General features: G+C 45.2%; 1 protein-coding gene across 6 annotated transcripts in view; it reads right to left on the bottom strand.

The window, feature by feature from the left end:
- LOC135511864 (neurexin-1a-like) overlaps positions 1-22,615 on the bottom strand; it is a 918,691-nt gene that overhangs the window by 143,426 nt on the left and 752,650 nt on the right. For 3 of the 6 annotated variants that reach the window (XM_064933362.1, XM_064933359.1, XM_064933363.1), the window contains 2 exons: positions 11,199-11,288; positions 6,485-6,807 (listed from right to left, as the gene is read on the bottom strand). In XM_064933362.1, coding sequence (XP_064789434.1) covers positions 6,485-6,807; positions 11,199-11,288 — 413 coding nt within the window. The remainder of the gene's footprint in view (positions 1-6,484; positions 6,808-11,198; positions 11,289-22,615) is intronic. The other 3 variants (XM_064933358.1, XM_064933361.1, XM_064933364.1) reach the window with 1 other exon arrangement.

Below are 22,615 nucleotides of genomic sequence, written 5' to 3'. Positions count from 1 at the left end.
TCTCTCTCTCTCTCTTTGTGTCTCTCTCTCTCTTTGTGTGTCTCTCTCTCTTTGTGTGTCTCTCTCTCTTCGTGTGTCTCTCTCTCTCTTTGTGTCACTCTCTCTCTTTGTGTCTCTTGCTTTCTCTCTCTATTTGTCTCTTGCTCTCTCTCTCTCTCTCTCTCTCTCTCTCTCTCTCTCTCTCTCTCTTTGTCTCTTGCTCGCACTCTCTCTCTTTGTGTGTCTCTCTCTCTGTGTCTCTTGCTCTTGCTCCATTTGCCTCTTACTCTCTCTCTCTCTCTCTCTCTGTCTCTCTCTCTTTGTGTCTCTCTTTCTTTGTGTCTCTTGCTCTCTCTCTCTATTTGTCTCTTGCTCTCTCTCTCGCTCTCTCTCTCTCTTTCTTTGTGCCTCTCTCTTTCTTTGTGTCTCTTGCTCTCTCTCTCTATTTGTCTATTGCTCTCTCTCTCTCTCTCTCTCTCTCTCTCTTTGTGTCTCTTGCTCGCTCTCGCTCTCGCTCTCTTTGTGTCTCTTGCTCATTCTCTCTCTCTTTGTGTGTCTCTCTCTCTTTGTGTCTTGCTCTCTCTTTCTATTTGTCTCTTGCTCACTCTCTCTCTCTTTGTGTCTCTTGCTCGCACTCTCTCTCTCTCTTTGTCTCTCTCTCTTACTCGCAGGAAGGCTGTAAGCGAGGATGATGTCTGGGTTGATTTCTCCATCCCTTTGTGGACTGAAAGAAACAGTCTGGGACACTGACGGACTGGGTAGGGATGGGGAGAGGCTGTGTCTATTTCGGGCGTCCCAATGCCTATATGCATTTCCTAGAAACTAGGCCATCGTTTGATATTGTGGGGGTGTGTGAGTCCCGGAAGCCTTGAACGCTAACCCACACATGCAATAGAATGGGAAATATATCCTTGAAAATCCCATTTACATCTGGACAACATTTCTGTCTTCTCCTCTGTGGCACGAAGCACTGGGGAGCCAATTAGCCAAGCTCGGGTTCCACCCAATACCCAATCAGAGAGAGGAGTCAAGGCTCTACATAATATCCGATCAGAGGGAGCCAGGAAAACGACTTGCCTGTATATAGATTATATTGTGTAGACTACTTGGCCCTGTTTACAATGTTCTTCATTCCTAGATTTGTTTTGATTGCAGAGTATTGCACTTGCTTGTTTATCAAAGGGGATGTCTTGTTCAATTGTTAATAGCCATGCCAACACATTGTTTTGAATATGTTTGCAGTAAAATATATAATATGAAGGTAGCCCCAACAGCTGTGTATCAATCCACTGTGAACGCGGGAAGTAAATACTACATTACCATTCCTCTTTTGACATTAAGGATGTCATTTTAGATAATACTTTAAGTGTCAGAAGACACCGTGTTATTCTGAATACTTTTAGAAACCCCCACATTTTTCCCTAGAAAAACAACCTCCTTCTACTCTCCAGCTTTTGAATCAACCTCAACTATCAACACATTTATTCCCTGCTATCACACAAAATCACCACTAGTTGTGCAAAACAATACGACACACATATTCTGGGCAATTGAAGAGTGAATAAACAAATCCTGAAAGGTTGTGATGTGAATTAAATGATCGCCTATTATCTTGTTATTATGTCTGTGAATGTCAGCCAGACAGTATGTGAGGCAGAGCCCTTCCTCTGACTTGATTCTTTGGTCTGTGGCTGATCTGGCATTAGACCTCCTTCAAGCCCAGTGCACATATACCCAAGGGGTGAACTCTAAGCCTATTCCCTGGTCCATCAATTTGGCATGAAAGCGATTCAATGTTCACTGCTCCACCAAAATCACTTTATTTTGTCCCAAGACAAGCAATCACTTCATAGCCTCAAAACAACAACTTCAAACACAACTGGCTTGGTTTTCATTGGCCTCTCTTCTTTTTTATTTGTCTTTTATTTGTTCTTTTGTGCATGGAGGCAGAAAACGCTGTGCCCTATGAGCATGGAGGCAGAAAACACTGTGCCCTATGAGCATGGAGGCAGAAAACGCTGGGTCCTATGAGCATGGAGGCAGAAAACGCTGTGCCCTATGAGCATGGAGGCAGAAAACGCTGTGCCCTATGAGCATGGAGGCAGAAAACGCTGTGCCCTATGAGCAAGGAGGCAGAAAACGCTGTGTCCTATGAGCATGGAGCCAGAAAACGCTGTGCCCTATGAGCATGGAGGCAGAAAACGCTGTGCCCTATGAGCATGGAGGCAGAAAACGCTGTGCACTATGAGCATGGAGGCAGAAAACGCTGTGCCCGATGAGCATGGAGGCAGAAAACGCTGTGCCCTATGAGCATGGAGGCAGAAAACGCTGTGCCCTATGAGCATGGAGGCAGAAAACGCTGTGCCCTATGAGCATGGAGGCAGAAAACGCTGTGCCCTATGAGCATGGAGGCAGAAAACGCTGTGCCCTATGAGCATGGAGGCAGAAAACGCTGTGCCCTATGAGCATGGAGGCAGAAAACGCTGTGCCCTATGAGCATGGAGGCAGAAAACGCTGTGCCCTATGAGCATGGAGGCAGAAAACGCTGTGCCCTATGAGCATGGAGGCAGAAAACGCTGTGCCCTATGAGCATGGAGGCAGAAAACGCCCTATGCAGCATCATGTGTATTTCTCCACTACAACAGCACTTCAGGGGGCCACATAGTGGTGTCTCTCCTTGGTCAGATACACACAAAAGGAACTTTAGAGACGTAGGAGCCAGTCACCCCATCTTTCCCTATACACAGTGACCTAAATGATTCCTGGTCATACAGTCTATTCTGCATGTCTGCACGGAATCCAGCTTCCAATAGAACTGTTACAGTCAATCAGAAGCAATACGCTTCATTATTTCAAAGAACATTTCTTTAGATGACAAGAAAACAAACATACATAACAATCAGGACAAATCATTTGAATCCATTCTTACATTGGATTATAAATATGTACCTGCATGTGTTCATTTACACAACAATGAATTATATACCATACTTCACATGTCTGTGTCTCCAGATGGAGAGTGTATTAATAGGCCTACAGTGTATTATCTGTCATGCTTCTAGATGTAATATGTCACACTTGATTTCAGCATATTGTCACTTTCTGACCTTTATTTCCTTTGTTTTGTCTTTGTTTAGTATGGTCAGGGCGTGAGTTGGGGTGAGCAGTCTATGTTTTGTCTTTATTTAATATGGTCAGGGCGTGAGTTGGGGTGAGCAGTCTATGTTTTGTCTTTACTTAATATGGTCAGGGCGTGAGTTGGGGTGAGCAGTCTATGTTTTGTCTTTATTTAATATGGTCAGGGCGTGAGTTGGGGTGAGCAGTCTATGTTTTGTCTTTATTTAGTATGGTCAGGGCGTGAGTTGGGGTGGGCAGTCTATGTTTTGTGTTCCTATGTTTTTCTGTGTTCGGCCTAGTGGTTCTCAATGGTTCTCAATCAGAGGCCGGTGTCGTTAGTTGTCTCTGATTGAGAATCATACTTAGGTAGCCTGGGTTTCACTGTTGGTTTGTGGGTGTTTGTTTCCGTGTTTGTGGCCACACGGTACTGTTTCGGTTTGGTGTTTTCACGTATTTGTTTATTGTTTTTGTATTTCATTAGTGTTCAGTGCTTGTCTTATTAAAATCGTCATGAACACGAACCACGCCGCATCTTGGTCCGATCCTTACTTCTCTTCAGATGAAGAGGAGGAAATCAGCAGTTACACATGTCTAGCAGTGTCATATCAGACATTGGCATTAACAGTGATTTTACGTTAGGCTGGTGGTGGAAGACATGTTTCACCCTTGGTTATTGAGGTCAGATGCATCATCGGAAAAAGAACAGCTAACACCAGAAAACTCATAATATTTGGACATATGAGAACATATTGTGTTGTTGGGTTACATATAATGCACTGTATGTCAAATACACTACATGACCAAACGTATGTGGACACCTGCTTGTCGAACATCTCATTCCAAATTTGGGGGCATTAATATGGATTTGGTCCCCCTTTGCTGCTATAACAGCCTCCACTCTTCTGGGATGGCTTTCCACGAGATGCTGGAACATTGCTGTTGGGGCTTGCTTCCATTCAGCCACAAGAGCATTAGTGAGGTTGGGCAATTAGATCTGGCTCGCAGTCGGCAATCCAATTCATCCAAAAGGTGTTTGATGAGGTGGAGGTCAGGGTTCTGTGCAGGCCAGTCAAGTTCTTCCAGACCAATCTCGACAAACCATTTCTGCATGGACATTGCTTTGTGCACGGGGGCATTGTCATGCTGAAACAGGAAAGGACCTTCCCCAAACGTTTGCCACACACTTTTGCACAGAATCATCCAGAATGTTGTTGTATACTGCAATGTTACTATTTCCCTTTAATGGAACGAAGGGGCCAAGCACATACATCACCCATGTCACACCCTGACCTAACCAAAACAATAAAGAAAACAAAGAATACTCAGGTCAGGGCGTGACAAGTTGGTACTGTATTGGGGCAGATAGCGTTTTCCTGTCATTCGCCAAACCTAGATTCGTCCGTCAGACTGCCAGATGGTGAAGCGTGATTCATCACTCCAGAGAACGCGTTTCCACTGCTCCAGAGTCCAGTGGCGGTGAGCTTTACACCACTCCAGCCAACTCTTGGCTTTGCACATGGTGATCATGTGCCTTGACACATCGACAGCATAATTGCATTTTCGTGCACCAGAAGTACATTCGTTTCCAATGGAACACTGCGTTTTTCTTGCAGAATTGCATTGCAGAGGCAGTTGCAGCGTTGGATTTATCGAATGTATGTGTCAAACTGTATGTGTAGACGGCTTGACAAATGGCAGCAGAAGGAGAATTTTAAACTTTTGTTGCACACATATCCAGATGATGCTGCGTACCATTTTGCACAATGACGCTTTAGGTTTGATCGAGGCATTAGGCTTGTGTGTGGCTGCCCGGCCATGGAAACCCATTTCATGAAGCTCCCGAGTTCTTGTGCTGACTCTTGTGTGGACGTTGTTTCCAGAGGCAGTTTGGAACTCGGTAGTGAGTGTCGCAAACCAGGACAGACCATTTTTACCCACTACGCACTTCAGTTCTCGGCGGTCCTGTTCTGTGAGCATGTGTGGCCTCACAACTTCCCGGCTGTGCCTTTGTTGCTACTAGACATTTCACTTCACAATACTGGGCCAGCTCTAGCAGGGCAGAAATTTGACAAACTGACTTGTTGGAAAGGTGGCATCCTATGAATGTGCCAAATTGAAAGTCACTGAGCTCTTCAGTAAGGCCATTCTCCCTTCAATGTTTCTCTATGGAGACTGCATGGCGGTGTGCTCGATTTCATACACCTGTCAGCAATGGGTGTGGCTGAAAGAGCAGAAGCCACATATTTGAAGAGGTGTCTACATGCTTTTATTTATATAGTGTGCATGCATCGACTTTTCAAATTGCTTGAGGTCATAACGATATATTTTTATCACTGAAAAAAGGAAAACATACAACCACAAAAAGAGTAAAAAAAGAGTCCAAACTGGACAGTTTAATCTTAATCTCTTAATTCAAAGACTCAATCATGGACACTTGTACTGACAGTTTTGGCTGCTTTGCGTGATATATTGTCGTCTCTACCTTCTTGCCCTTTGTGTTGTCTGTGCCCAATAATCTTCATACCCTGTTTAGTGCTGGTACCATGTTGTGCTGCTGCCATGTTGTGTTGCTACCATGTTGCTGTCATGTTGTGTTGATACCATGCTTTGTTGTCATGTGTTGCTGCCATGCTATGTTGTTGTCTTAGGTCTATCTTTATGTAGTGTTGTGTTGTCTCTCTTGTTGTGATGTGTGTTTTGTCCAGCCTCCGTCCCCACAAGCTTCCTTTTGCCTTTTGATAGGCCATCATTGGAAATAATACATTCTTCTTAACTGGCTTGCCTAGTTTAAGGTTAAATAAATAAAGTGTGCTTTTCTTGGTCTTTGTCATGTTAACAAACATAGGAGTTGGCTATACATCACAGACAGATCTCAGACCAGGCTCACAGACCAGGATATACAACACAAACAGATCTCAGACCAGGCTCATAGACCAAGATATACAGCACTGACATACAGTATCTCAGAACAGGCTCACAGACAGATCTCAGACCAGGCTCACAGACAGATCCCAGACCAGGCTCAGAGACAGATCCCAGATCAGGCTCACAGACAGATCCCAGATCAGGCTCACAGACAGATCTCAGACCAGACTCACAGACAGAGCTCAGACCAGGATAAGACATATAACAAGAACAGATAATGTCAGGTCTTAATTATTGGCACCCTTTAGAAAGATGAAACATTGTAGACCTGGCTGTACAGAGAATAAGAAGACCAGAAGGTGTGGGCCGTGCCCTATGCAGTCCTCTGCTCCAGCCCAGCCTCTCCAACCCAATGTGTTTTGTGTGTATAAGTACTGTATATTGGTTAGACAAAGCAGAAGACAAATGTCTCGTAAATAATAATGCTAAAGTATATCTTATCTTAAGTTCTGAGTTCTCCTACCTGATGAGGTTCTCGTGGCGTCGTCTGCTTCACTTTCCTACTGGATGCCGTGGTCGTGGTGATCTCCATAATGGAGGTGGACGTCTCCGACCGGTTGCCCGTGTTGGCACTGGACTGTGGCGTGATGGAAGAGGGTGACTCTCCCACCAGTCTCACGCTCCCCTGGATGCGGATGTCAGAATCTCCTTCAGTGGCCATGTTGAACACCTTCAGCCCGTTATAGTAGAGGCCTGAGAGCTGGCCCTGAAACGAGCGACTCCTGTCCCTGTCCCAGCCACCTATCTGTATGGTGGTCTGGCTGTTGAAGATAGTGAGCTGCCGACCTGTGGGAAAACAATATTACATAATATACAAGAATGTATGTTGGATGGAACGTGGACGGACTCTGACACCACTAACTCCCAACTTGTATGTTGAGTCAAAACAGAACTAAAAAAAATAAAGAGTGATGAAAAATAATTGCGCATAGGAACACAGATTATTTGCCCAGTCGGCTAATGAGTTGCGATAAATTACCCATTGCTAGAGGCAAGCCTCTCGTAGTAATTTATTGCGGTTAGAATGATGGGATGGAACCACACAGACTCAAAGAGAGAAATAATAAAGCAAAAAATTGTTGTAAATCAATGTACTGCAGCTTTGCTAAAAGGACAATCAAGTCAATTTAACTGAGGGTAGGTGTGTAAATCTAGTATTACTTGACAGCATTGAGCTAAACTGCAATTTATTTATTCCTTGAAATAATAGGAAAATATTAGAAGTGTGAGTTTTTATATGTGATGGAATTTAAAAAGGGACAGTTTGTCTGTGGGAAATTGCCTGTGGAGAAAATAGATTTGACAGATGTGTCATTTTACAGGCTCCAATTATCCTCTTTGAATAGCTGTCACGTTCTGACCTTTATTTCCTTTGTTTTGTCATTATTTAGTATGGTCAGGGCATGAGTTGGGGTGGGCAGTCTATGTTTGTTTTTCTATGATTTGGGTATTTTTATGTTTCGGCCTAGTATGGTTCTCAATCAGAGGCAGGTGTCATTAGTTGTCTCTGATTGAGAATCATACTTAGGTAGCCTGGGTTTCACTGTGTGTTTGTGGGTGATTGTTCCTGTCTCTGTGTTTGCACTCTGGTTGTTTTTAGCTTTCCACGTTTATTGTTTTGTAGTGTTCATGTTTATCTGTTTTTATTGAACATGAATCAATACAACCACGCTGCGTTTTGGTCCTCCTCTCCTTCAACTAAAGAAAACCGTTACAGAATCACCAATCCCAACAGGACCAAGCGGCGTGATAACTGGCAGGAGCAGCGCGATTAAAAACTTCTAGATTTGGGAAGAAATCCACGACGGGAGAGGACCCTGGGCAAAACCAGGGGACTGTCGCCGTCCCAAGGTGCAGCAGGAGAAGCGCAAGGAGGAATGGACATGGGAGGACGAATTGGACGGAAAGGGACCCTGGGCACATCCAGGAGAATATCTCCGCCCCAAAGAAGAGCTGGAGGCGGTGAAGGCGGAAAGGCGCTGGTATGAGGAGGCAGCACGGCGGCGTGGATGGAAGCCCGAGAGTCAGCCCCAAACATTTATTGGGGGGGCACACAGGATGTGTGACGAAGTCAGGTAGGAGACCTGCGCCAACTTTCTGTGCTTACCGGGGGGCGAGATAGACCGGGCAGGCACCGTGTTATGCGGTGGAGCGCACGGCGTCCCCAGTGCGGGTGCATAGCCCGGTGCGGTACATACCAGCTCGCCGCACTGGCAGGGCGACCGGGAGCATTCAACCGGGTAAGGTCGGGCAGGCTAGGTGCTCAAGAGCTCCAGTGCGCCTGCATGGTCCGGTCTATCCGGTACCACCTCCACGCACCAGCCCTCCAGTGGCAGCCCCCCGCACCAGGCTGTCTCTCTGTCTCAACCATACAGGTGCTCCCGCCTGTCCAGTGCTGCCGGAGTCTCCCGCCTGTCCAGCACTACTAGAGCCTTCCTCCTCTCCAGCGCTGCCGGAGTCTCCCGCCTCTCCAGCACTGCTTGAGCCTTCCTCCTCTCCAACACTGCCGGAGTCTCCCACCTGTTCGGCGCTGCCAGAGCTCCCGCCCCTCAGTTCAGAGGCGCTAGAGCCCCTCATTCCTGAGGCGCCAGAGCTACTCAGTCCAGCACTGCCAGAGTCTTCCTCTCCAGCGTTGCCGGAGCTTCCCATCTGCCCAGCGCCATCTGAGCTACCCGTCTGCCCAGCGCCTCCTGAGCTACCCGTCTGCCCAGCGCCGCCTGAGCTAACCGTCTGCCCAGCGCCGCCAGTGCCACCCGTCTGCCCAGCGCCGCCAGTGCCACCCGTCTGCCCAGCGCCGCCAGTGCCGCCAGTCAGCCAGGGGCCGCCAGTGCCGCCAGTCTGCCCAGCACCGGCAGTGCCACCCGTCTGCCCAGCGCCGCCAGTCAGCTAGGGGCCGCCAGTGCCACGAGTCTGCCCAGCACCGCCAGTGCCACCCGTCTGCCCAGCGCCGCCAGTGCCGCCTGTCAGCCAGGGGCCGCCAGTGCCGCCAGTCAGTCAGGGGCCGCCAGTGCCGCCAGTCAGCCAAGCGCCGCCAGTCTGCAAGGAGCCGCCAGTGCCGCCAGTCTGCAAAGACCCGCCAGTGCCGCCAGTCTGCAAGGACCCGCCAGTGCCGCCAGTCTGCAAGGACCCGCCAGTGCCACCAGTCTGCAAGGGGCCGCCAGTCAGCCAGGGGCCGCCAGTCAGCCAGGGGCCGCCAGTCAGCTAGGGGCCGCCAGTGCCGCCAGTCAGCCAGGGGCCGCCAGTCAGCCCAGAGGCGCCAGAGCCCCTCAGCCCAGAGGCGCCAGAGCCCCTCAGCCCAGAGGCTCCAGAGCCCCTCAGCCCAGAGGCGCCAGAGCCCCTCAGCCCAGAGGCGCCAGAGCCCCTCAGCCCCGAGCCTCCGCCCCTCATTCCCGAGCTTCCTCACCTCTGTCCCGAGCTTCCTCCCCTCTGTCCCGAGCTTCTTCCCCTCTGTCCCGAGCTTCCTCCCCTCTGTCCCGAGCTTCCTCCCCTCTGTCCCGAGCTTCCTCCCCTCTGTCCCGAGCTGCCGCCCCTCTGTCCCGAGCTGCCGCCCCTCTGTCCCGAGCTGCCGCCCCTCTGTCCCGAGCTGCCGCCCCTCTGTCCCGAGCTGGCGCCCCTCTGTCCCGAGCTGCCGCCCCTCTGTCCCGAGCTGCCGTCCCTCTGTCCCGAGTTGCTGCCCCTCAGTCCAGTGGGGTCATTTAGTAGGGTCACCGTGGTTAGGAGGCCACGGAAGTGGACAAGAAGGCGGACTAAGACGTTGGAGAAGTGGGGTCCGCGTCCTGTGCCAGAGCCGCCACCGTGGACAGACGCCCACCCAGACCCTCCCCTATAGGTTAAGGTTTTGCGGCCGGAGTCCGCACCTTTGGGGGGGGGGGGGTACTGTCACGTTCTGACCTTTATTTCCTTTGTTCTGTCATTATTTAGTATGGTCAGGGCATGAGTTGGGGTGGGCAGTCTGTTTGTTTTTCTATGATTTGGGTATTTCTATGTTTCGGCCTAGTATGGTTCTCAATCAGCGGCAGGTGTCATTAGTTGTCTCTGATTGAGAATCATACTTAGGTAGCCTGGGTTTCACTGTGTGTTTGTGGGTGATTGTTCCTGTCTCTGTGTTTGCACCAGATAGGGCTGTTTTTGGTTTTCCACGTTTATTGTTTTGTAGTGTTCATGTTTATCGGTTTTTATTAAACATAAATCAATATAACCACGCTGCGTTTTGGTCCTCCTCTCCTTCAACTAAAGAAAACCGTTACAATAGCTTGACACTTGAATTTCTTTGAAAACACTCACCACTTTAAAAAATTGTATGATTATATAGAAGTTTTAAGTTTCATTATGATAATAAAAAGCATAATTCTTAGTTATAGTGTGTATAGAAGTTGAGTTTCATTACTATATTTAACATACGTTTCTAAAATTATTAATTTGACTTTTATCATCATCCCAAGACCGCCTTTTAGCAAGAAGTGAATGCAACTTAAAATTTACACTGAGTTTTGAAATATGAGGGACATAAAAAAGTGTCATTGCTGACAGTAAAATAAAAGGGAACATGAAAACTGAAACAGAACACATCAAAATGACAAATAATCATGGTGGGAGATACAACTTGGTTTCTAGAAACATACAAAAAGGCATGCACTCAAACATTTGAGTTTTATGATACATTGCCTTGATATTCATTCCCTATACATATTTACAATATCCGTTAAAGGGACTCACTTTCTTTATGCCAATTAATATTACACTCTATTTACCATTGAACATTTCTAGAAGTTGAATCAGTATGATCCATTATAAACAACCACATACATGTATATATGTGTATAAAATACAACACTACAAATATCAACTGAATGTATAATTTAACTGGACCTTTTTTAGTTGATCATTTAGGTATCAAATGACAACAATGTCATAATAATTTATATACATTTTAACAGTGTTGATATTACTTCAGGAAATAGTTAGATTTATGTTTACAGTCCCTTTAACCTGAAGCTGACATCTCTAAAAAGAAAGTGTGCAATGTTACTAGCTAGCTACATTTAACTGTTTTTAAATTATTTAGTTTTATTGAAGTTTTACTGAACATTAATTTTTTAAAGGTTTATTGGTTACAAAAAGTATTACTGGGTTATGATCAAATTATTTTAATTTGAAGTTTTAATCAATGTTTTTACCTTTGTCGAGTAGCCATTCGTCAACTACTCGACCAAGTCGATATGGGATTCGCTGTCTAGCAATCGCCAGGCGTTCGTTATCATTGTTGCCTTTAAAGTTTAAAGAGACATTTCAGTGGTTAAAGTCTGTAAAGTCAAAGGTTAAATGTCAATACTTAATTCTTGAGCTATAACAACTGCCACAAAGTTTTTAATATGTTTTAGACGTTTAAAATAAACAAAAAGTTACCTACAACATTTCATCGACCCAACTTCACTAACTCAAATCATTTAATTTTTATTTTAGCCAACCAATTATTCCTATATTAATTGAGAATTAGCTCGCTGAAGTTACAACTAGGTTAATAGAGTTATGTTAATGTATAAACCAAAACCAAATCACAAATTTAAACATTTTCATAACATAAGTCTTGCCAAAATGATTTCCAAAACACATTTCTTTTTCTTGCTTTCTTTTTGGCAGACTTTTTAGCTAGTTATACATTCCCAGAATTTATTGTTTGTGAAAAACATTCAACCTTTTGCACACAGTTTATGGTTTAGAGTACATAACAAAGTATATACATATATAGCACATCCCATACCCATTTAAACAAGTTGACTAATAACCAGGTGACAAGCTCACAACAAATCATCAATCAACATAGGCATTTCAAAAATCAAAGAAACAACATATTTAGGTGTCAAAATAGGTGCACACATACGGAAACACTATTCCAATAGCAGTGAAGGCTTTGACACTAAGAATCAGGGTAATGACGCTGACAGCTTTGACAATGGATACACTAAGGAGTCAGGGTAATGACGCTGAAGGCTTTGACAATGGATACACTAAGGAGTCAGGGTAATGACGCTGAAGGCTTTGACAATGGATACACTAAGGAGTCAGGATAATGACGCTGAAGGCTTTGACAATAGAAATACTAAGAGTCAGGGTAATGACGCTGACAACTTTGACAATGGATACACTAAGGAGTCAGGATAATGACGCTGAAGGCTTTGACAATAGAAATACTACGAGTCAGGGTAATGACGCTGTCGGCTTTGACAATGGATACACTAAGGAGTCAGGGTAATGACGCTGAAGGCTTTGACAATGGATACACTAAGGAGTCAGGGTAATGACGCTGATGGCTTTGACAATGGATACACTAAGGAGTCAGGGTAATGACGCTGAAGGCTTTGACAATGGATAAACTAAGGAGTCAGGGTAATGACGCTGAAGGCTTTGACAATGGATACACTAAGGAGTCAGGGTAATGACGCTGATGGCTTTGACAATGGATACACTAAGGAGTCAGGGTAATGACGCTGATGGCTTTGACAATGGATACACTAAGGAGTCAGGGTAATTACGCTGATGGCTTTGACAATGGCTACACTAAGGAGTCAGGGTAATGACGCTGAAGGCTTTGACAATGGATACACTAAGGAGTCAGTGTAATGACGCTGAAGGCTGTGACAATGGCTACACTAAGGAGTCAGTGTAATGACGCTGAAGGCTTTGACAATGGATATACTAAGGAGTCAGGGTAATGACGCTGAAGGCTTTGACAATGGATACACTAAGGAGTCAGGATAATGACGCTGAAGGCTTTGACAATAGAAATACTAAGAGTCAGGGTAATGACGCTGACAGCTTTGACAATGGATACACTAAGGAGTCAGGGTAATGACGCTGAAGGCTTTGACAATGGATGCACTAAGGAGTCAGGGTAATGACGCTGAAGGCTTTGACAATGGATACACTAAGGAGTCAGGATAATGACGCTGAAGGCTTTGACAATAGAAATACTAAGAGTCAGGGTAATGACGCTGACAACTTTGACAATGGATACACTAAGGAGTCAGGATAATGACGCTGAAGGCTTTGACAATAGAAATACTACGAGTCAGGGTAATGACGCTGACGGCTTTGACAATGGATACACTAAGGAGTCAGGGTAATGACGCTGAAGGCTTTGACAATGGATACACTAAGGAGTCAGGGTAATGACGCTGATGGCTTTGACAATGGATACACTAAGGAGTCAGGGTAATGACGCTGAAGGCTTTGACAATGGATACACTAAGGAGTCAGGGTAATGACACTGAAGGCTTTGACAATGGATACACTAAGGAGTCAGGGTAATGACGCTGATGGCTTTGACAATGGATACACTAAGGAGTCAGGGTAATGACGCTGATGGCTTTGACAATGGATACACTAAGGAGTCAGGGTAATTACGCTGATGGCTTTGACAATGGCTACACTAAGGAGTCAGGGTAATGACGCTGAAGGCTTTGACAATGGATACACTAAGGAGTCAGTGTAATGACGCTGAAGGCTGTGACAATGGCTACACTAAGGAGTCAGTGTAATGACGCTGAAGGCTTTGACAATGGATATACTAAGGAGTCAGGGTAATGACGCTGACGGCTTTGACAATGGATACACTAAGGAGTCAGGGTAATGACGCTGATGGCTTTGACAATGGATACACTAAGGAGTCAGGATAATGACGCTGAAGGCTTTGACAATAGAAATACTAAGAGTCAGGGTAATGACGCTGACAGCTTTGACAATGGATACACTAAGGAGTCAGGGTAATGACACTGAAGGCTTTGACAATGGATACACTAAGGAGTCAGGGTAATGACGCTGAAGGCTTTGACAATGGATACACTAAGGAGTCAGGGTAATGACGCTGATGGCTTTGACAATAAATACACTAAGGAGTCAGGGTAATGACACTGAAGGCTTTGACAATGGATACACTAAGGAGTCAGGGTAATGACGCTGAAGGCTTTGACAATGGATACACTAAGGAGTCAGGATAATGACACTGAAGGCTTTGACAATGGATACACTAAGGAGTCAGGATAATGACACTGAAGGCTTTGACAATGGATACACTAAGGAGTCAGGGTAATGACACTGAAGGCTTTGACAATTGATACACTAAGGAGTCAGGGTAATGACGCTGACGGCTTTGATAATGGATACACTAAGGAGTCAGGGTAATGACGCTGAAGGCTTTGACAATGGATACACTAAGGAGTCAGGGTAATGATGATGAAGGCTTTGACAATGGATACACTAAGGAGTCAGGGTAATGACGCTGATGGATTTGACAATGGATACACTAAGGAGTCAGGGTAATGACGCTGACGGCTTTGACAATGGATACACTAAGGAGTCAGGGTAATGACGCTGAAGGCTTTGACAATGGATACACTAAGGAGTCAGGGTAATGACGATGAAGGCTTTGACAATGGATACACTAAGGAGTCAGGGTAATGACGCTGAAGGCTTTGACAATGGCTACACTAAGGAGTCAGGGTAATGACGCTGAAGGCTTTGACAATGGATACACTAAGGAGTCAGTGTAATGACGCTGAAGGCTTTGACAATGGCTACACTAAGGAGTCAGTGTAATGACGCTGAAGGCTTTGACAATAGAAATACTAAGATTCAGGGTAAGGATGCTGACGGCTTTGACAATGGATACACTAAGGTGTCAGGGTAATGATGCTGAAGGCTTTGACAATAGAAATACTAAGAGTCAGAGTAATGACGCTGACGGCGTTGACAATGGATACACTAAGGAGTCAGGGTAATGACGCTGAAGGCTTTGACAATATAAATACTAAGAGTCAGGATAATGACGCTGATGGCTTTGACAATGGATACACTAAGGAGTCAGGGTAATGACGCTGAAGGCTTTGACAATGGATACACTAAGGAGTCAGGGTAATGACGCTGAAGGCTTTGACAATGGATATACTAAGGAGTCAGGGTAATGACGCCGATGGCTTTGACAATGGATACACTAAGGAGTCAGGGTAATGACGCTGATGGCTTTGACAATGGCTACACTAAGGAGTCAGGGTAATGACGCTGAAGGCTTTGACAATGGCTACACTAAGGAGTCAGGGTAATGATGATGAAGGCTTTGACAATGGATACACTAAGGAGTCAGGGTAATGACGCTGATGGCTTTGACAATGGATACACTAAGGAGTCAGGGTAATGACGCTGAAGGCTTTGACAATGGATACACTAAGGAGTCAGGGTAATGACGCTGAAGGCTTTGACAATGGATACACTAAGGAGTCAGTGTAATGACGCTGATGGCTTTGACAATGGATACACTAAGGAGTCAGGGTAATGACACTGAAGGCTTTGACAATGGATACACTAAGGAGTCAGGGTAATGACGCTGATGGCTTTGACAATGGATACACTAAGGAGTCAGGGTAATGACGCTGAAGGCTTTGACAATGGATACACTAATGAGTCAGGGTAATGACGCTGACGGCTTTGACAATGGATACACTAAGGAGTCAGGGTAATGACGCTGAAGGCTTTGACAATGGATACACTAAGGAGGCAGGGTAATGACGATGAAGGCTTTGACAATGGATACACTAAGGAGTCAGGGTAATGACGCTGAAGGCTTTGACAATGGATACACTAAGGAGTCAGTGTAATGACACTGAAGGCTTTGACAATGGATACACTAAGGAGTCAGGGTAATGACGCTGATGGCTTTGACAATGGATACACTAAGGAGTCAGGGTAATGACGCTGATGGCTTTGACAATGGATACACTAAGGAGTCAGGGTAATGACGCTGATGGCTTTGACAATGGCTACACTAAGGAGTCAGGGTAATGACCCTGAATGCTTTGACAATGGATACACTAAGGAGTCAGGGTAATGACGCTGAAGGCTTTGACAATGGATACACTAAGGAGTCAGTGTAATGACGCTGAAGGCTTTGACAATGGCTACACTAAGGAGTCAGTGTAATGACGCTGAAGGCTTTGACAATAGAAATACTAAGATTCAGGGTAAGGATGCTGACGGCTTTGACAATGGATACACTAAGGTGTCAGGGTAATGATGCTGAAGGCTTTGACAATAGAAATACTAAGAGTCAGAGTAATGACGCTGACGGCGTTGACAATGGATACACTAAGGAGTCAGGGTAATGACGCTGAAGGCTTTGACAATATAAATACTAAGAGTCAGGATAATGACGCTGATGGCTTTGACAATGGATACACTAAGGAGTCAGGGTAATGACGCTGAAGGCTTTGACAATGGATACACTAAGGAGTCAGGGTAATGACGCTGAAGGCTTTGACAATGGATATACTAAGGAGTCAGGGTAATGACGCCAATGGCTTTGACAATGGATACACTAAGGAGTCAGGGTAATGACGCTGATGGCTTTGACAATGGCTACACTAAGGAGTCAGGGTAATGACGCTGAAGGCTTTGACAATGGATACACTAAGGAGTCAGTGTAATGACGCTGAAGGCTTTGACAATGGCTACACTAAGGAGTCAGTGTAATGACACTGAAGGCTTTGACCATGGATACACCAATAGTCAGGGTAATGACGCTGACGGCTTTGACAATGGATACACTGAGGAGTCAGGGTAAGGACGCTGAAGGCTTTGACAATAGAAATACTAAGAGTCAGGGTAATGACGCTGACGGCGTTGACAATGGATACACTAAGGAGTCAGTGTAATGACGCTGAAGGCTTTGACAATAGAAATACTAAGAGTCAGGGTAATGACGCTGACGGCTTTGACAATGGATACACTAAGGAGTCAGGGTAATGACGCTGAAGGCTTTGACAATGGATACACTAAGGAGTCAGGGTAATGACGCTGAAGGCTTTGACAATGGATACACTAAGGTGTCAGGGTAATGACGATGAAGGCTTTGACAATGGATACACTAAGGAGTCAGGGTAATGACGCTGAAGGCTTTGACAATGGATACACTAAGGAGTCAGTGTAATGAAGCTGATGGCTTTGACAATGGATACACTAAGGAGTCAGGGTAATGACACTGAAGGCTTTGACAATGGATACACTAAGGAGTCAGGGTAATGACGCTGATGGCTTTGACAATGGATACACTAAGGAGTCAGGGTAATGACGCTGAAGGCTTTGACAATGGATACACTAAGGAGTCAGGGTAATGACGCTGACGGCTTTGACAATGGATACACTAAGGAGTCAGGGTAATGACGCTGAAGGCTTTGACAATGGATACACTAAGAGTCAGGGTAATGACGATGATGGCTTTGACCATGGCTACACTAAGAGTCAGGGTAATGACGATGAAGGCTTTGACCATGGCTACACTAAGAGTCAGGGTAATGACGATGAAGGCTTTGACCATGGCTACACTAAGAGTCAGGGTAATGATGATGAAGGCTTTGAAAAAGGCTACACTAAGGAGGCAGGGTAATGACGATGAAGGCTTTGACCATGGCTACACTAAGAGTCAGGGTAATGACGATGAAGGCTTTGACAATAGAAACACTAAGAGTCAGGGTAATGACGCTGAAGGCTTTGACAATAGAAACACTAAGAGTCAGGGTAATGACGATGATGGCTTTGACCATGGCTACACTAAGAGTCAGGGTAATGACGATGAAGGCTTTGACCATGGCTACACTAAGAGTCAGGGTAATGACGATGAAGGCTTTGACCATGGCTACACTAAGAGTCAGGGTAATGACGATGAAGGCTTTGAAAAAGGCTACACCAAGAGTCAGGGTAATGACGATGAAGGCTTTGACCATGGCTACACTAAGAGTCAGGGTAATGACGATGAAGGCTTTGACCATGGCTACACTAAGAGTCAGGGTAATGACGCTGAAGGCTTTGACAATAGAAACACTGAGAGTCAGGGTAATGACGCTGAAGGCTTTGACAATAGAAACACTAGGAGTCAGGGTAGTGACACTGAAGGCTTTGACAATAGAAATACTAAGAGTCCGGGTAATGACGCTGAAGGCTTTGACAATAGAAATACTAAGAGTCAGGGTAATGACGCTGACGGCTTTGACAATGGATACACTAAGGAGTCAGGGTAATGACACTGATGGCTTTGACAATGGATACACTAAGGAGTCAGGGTAATGACACTGAAGGCTTTGACAATAGAAACACTAAGGAGTCAGGGTAATGACACTGACGGCTTTGATAATAGAAGCACTAAGAGTCAGGGTAATGACGCTGAAGGCTTTGACAATAGAAACACTAAGAGTCAGGGCAATGACGCTGAAGGCTTTGACAATAGAAACACTAAGAGTCAGGGTAATGACGATGAAGGCTTTGAACATGGCTACACTAAGAGTCAGGGTAATGACGATGAAGGCTTTGACCATGGATACACCAAGAGTCAGGGTAATGACGATGAAGGCTTTGACCATGGCTACACTAAGAGTCAGGGTAATGCCGCTGAAGGCTTTGACAATAGAAACACTAAGAGTCAGGGTAATGACACTGAAGGCTTTGACAATAGAAACACTAGGAGTCAGGGTAGTGACACTGAAGGCTTTGACAATGGATACACTAAGGAGTCAGGGTAATGACGCTGATGGCTTTGACAATGGATACACTAAGAGTCAGGGTAATGACGCTAAAGGCTTTGACAATAGAAACACTAGGAGTCAGGGTAGTGACACTGAAGGCTTTGACAATGGATACACTAAGGAGTCAGGGTAATGACGCTGATGGCTTTGACAATGGATACACTAAGGAGTCAGGGTAATGACGCTGAAGGCTTTGACAATGGATACACTAAGGAGTCAGGGTAATGACCCTGAATGCTTTGACAATGGATACACTAAGGAGTCAGGGTAATGACGCTGAAGGCTTTGACAATAGAAACACTAAGGAGTCAGGGTAATGACACTGACGGCTTTGATAATAGAAGCACTAAGAGTCAGGGTAATGACGCTGAAGGCTTTGACAATAGAAACACTAAGAGTCAGGGCAATGACGCTGAAGGCTTTGACAATAGAAACACTAAGAGTCAGGGTAATGACGATGAAGGCTTTGAACATGGCTACACTAAGAGTCAGGGTAATGACGATGAAGGCTTTGACCATGGATACACCAAGAGTCAGGGTAATGACGATGAAGGCTTTGACCATGGCTACACTAAGAGTCAGGGTAATGCCGCTGAAGGCTTTGACAATAGAAACACTAAGAGTCAGGGTAATGACGCTGAAGGCTTTGACAATAGAAACACTAGGAGTCAGGGTAGTGACACTGAAGGCTTTGACAATGGATACACTAAGGAGTCAGGGTAATGACGCTGATGGCTTTGACAATGGATACACTAAGGAGTCAGGGTAATGACGCTGAAGGCTTTGACAATGGATACAGTAAGGAGTAAGGGTAATGACGCTGACGGCTTTGACAATGGATACACTAAGGAGTCAGGGTAATGACGCTGAAGGCTTTGACAATGGATACACTAAGGAGTCAGGGTAATGACGCTGATGGCTTTGACAATGGATACACTATGGAGTCAGGGTAATGACGCTGAAGGCTTTGACAATGGATACACTAAGGAGTCAGGGTAATGACGCTGACAGCTTTGACAATGGATACACTAAGGAGTCAGGGTAATGACGCTGAAGGCTTTGACAATGGATACACTAAGGCGTCAGGGTAATGACGATGAATGCTTTGACAATGGATACACTAAGGAGTCAGGGTAATGACGCTGAAGGCTTTGACAATGGATACACTAAGGAGTCAGTGTAATGACGCTGATGGCTTTGACAATGGATACACTAAGGAGTCAGGGTAATGACGATGATGGCTTTGGCCATGGCTACACTAAGAGTCAGGGTAATGACGATGAAGGCTTTGACCATGGCTACACTAAGAGTCAGGGTAATGACGATGAAGGCTTTGACCATGGCTACACTAAGAGTCAGGGTAATGACGATGAAGGCTTTGAAAAAGGCTACACCAAGAGTCAGGGTAATGACGATGAAGGCTTTGACCATGGCTACACTAAGAGTCAGGGTAATGACGATGAAGGCTTTGACAATAGAAACACTAAGAGTCAGGGTAATGACGCTGAAGGCTTTGACAATAGAAACACTAAGGAGTCAGGGTAATGACGCTGAAGGCTTTGACAATGGATACACTAAGGAGTCAGGGTAATGACGGTGAAGGCTTTGACAATATAAATACTAAGAGTCAGGGTAATGACGCTGACGGCTTTTACAATTGATACACTAAGGAGTCAGGGTAATGACGCTGAAGGCTTTGACAATAGAAATACTAAGAGTCAGGGTAATGACACTGACGGCTTTGACAATGGATACACTAAGGAGTCATGGTAATGATGCTGAAGGCTTTGACAATAGAAATACTAAGAGTCAGGGTAATGACGCTGACGGCTTTGACAATGGCTACACTAAGGAGTAAGTGTAATGACGCTGAAGGCTTTGACAATAGAAACACTAAGAGTCAGGGTAATGACGCTGAAGGCTTTGACAATAGAAACACTAGGAGTCAGGGTAGTGACACAGAAGGCTTTGACAATAGAAGCACTAAGAGTCAGGGTAATGACGCTGAAGGCTTTGACAATAGAAACACTAAGAGTCAGGGTAATGACGCTGAAGGCTTTGACAATAGAAACACTAGGAGTCAGGGTAGTGACACAGAAGGCTTTGACAATAGAAATACTAAGAGTCAGGGTAATGACGCTGACGGCTTTGACAATGGATACACTAAGGAGTCATGGTAATGATGCTGAAGGCTTTGACAATAGAAATACTAAGAGTCAGGGTAATGACGCTGACGGCTTTGACAATGGCTACACTAAGGAGTAAGTGTAATGACGCTGAAGGCTTTGACAATAGAAATACTAAGAGTCAGGGTAATGACGCTGACGGCTTTGACAATGGATACACTAAGGAGTCAGGGTAATGATGCTGAAGGCTTTGATAATAGAAGCACTAAGAGTCAGGGTAATGACACTGAAGGCTTTGACAATAGAAAAACTAAGAGTCAGGGTAATGACGCTGAAGGCTTTGACAATAGAAATACTAAGAGTCAGGGTAATGACGCTGACGGCTTTGACAATGGATACACTAAGGAGTCAGGGTAATGACGCTGAAGGCTTTGACAATAGAAACACTAAGAGTCAGGGTAATGACGATGAAGGCTTTGACAATAGAAACACTAAGAGTCAGGGTAATGACGATGAAGGCTTTGACCATGGCTACACTAAGAGTCAGGGTAATGACGATGAAGGCTTTGACAATAGAAACACTAAGAGTCAGGGTAATGACGCTGAAGGCTTTGACAATAGAAACACTAGGAGTCAGGGTAGTGACACTGAAGGCTTTGACAATAGAAATACTAAGAGTCAGGGTAATGTCGCTGACGGCTTTGACAATGGATACACTAAGGAGTCAGGGTAATGACACTGAAGGCTTTGACAATAGAAATACTAAGAGTCAGGGTAATGACGCTGACGGCTTTGACAATGGATACACTAAGGAGTCAGGGTAATGACGCTGAAGGCTTTGACAATATAAATACTAAGAGTCAGGGTAATGACGCTGACGGCTTTGACAATGGATACACTAAGGAGTCAGGGTAATGACGATGAAGGCTTTGACCATGGCTACACCAAGAGTCAGGGTAATGACGATGAAGGCTTTGACCATGGCTACACTAAGAGTCAGGGTAATGACGATGAAGGCTTTGACCATGGCTACACTAAGAGTCATGGTAATGACGATGAAGGCTTTGACCATGGCTACACCAGGAGTCAAGGTAATGACGATGAATGCTTTGACCATGGCTACACTAAGAGTCAGGGTAATGACGATGAAGGCTTTGACCATGGGTACACTAAGAGTCAGGGTAATGACGATGAAGGCTTTGACCATGGCTACACTAAGATTCAGGGTAATGACGCTGAAGGCTTTGACAATAGAAACACTAAGAGTCAGGGTAATGACGCTGACAGCTTTGACAATGGATACACTAAGGAATCAGGGTAATGACACTGAATGCTTTGACAATAGAAACACTAAGAGTTAGGGTAGTGACACTGAAGGCTTTGACAATAGAAACACTAAGAGTCTGGGTAATGACGCTGAAGGCTTTGACAATGGATACACTAAGGAGTCAGCGTAATGACGCTGAAGGCTTTGACAATGGATACACTAAGGAGTCAGGGTAATTACGATGAAGGCTTTGACCATGGCTACAGTAAGATTCAGGGTAATGACGCTGAAGGCTTTGACAATAGAAACACTAAGAGTCAGGGAAATGACGCTGACAGCTTTGACAATGGATACACTAAGGAATCAGGGTAATGACACTGAAGGCTTTGACAATAGAAACACTAAGAGTTAGGGTAGTGACACTGAAGGCTTTGACAATAGAAACACTAAGAGTCTGGGTAATGACGCTGAAGGCTTTGACAATGGATACACTAAGGAGTCAGCGTAATGACGCTGAAGGCTTTGACAATGGATACACTAAGGAGTCAGGGTAATGACGCTGACGGCTTTGACAATGGATACACTAAGGAGTCAGGGTAATGACTCTGATGGCTTTGACAATGGATACACTAAGG

The sequence above is a fragment of the Oncorhynchus masou genome, chromosome 24, assembly GCF_036934945.1.
Source record: "Oncorhynchus masou masou isolate Uvic2021 chromosome 24, UVic_Omas_1.1, whole genome shotgun sequence".
NCBI classification, from domain to species: domain Eukaryota; kingdom Metazoa; phylum Chordata; class Actinopteri; order Salmoniformes; family Salmonidae; genus Oncorhynchus; species Oncorhynchus masou.
This window is presented reverse-complemented; position numbering and strand designations above follow the sequence as displayed.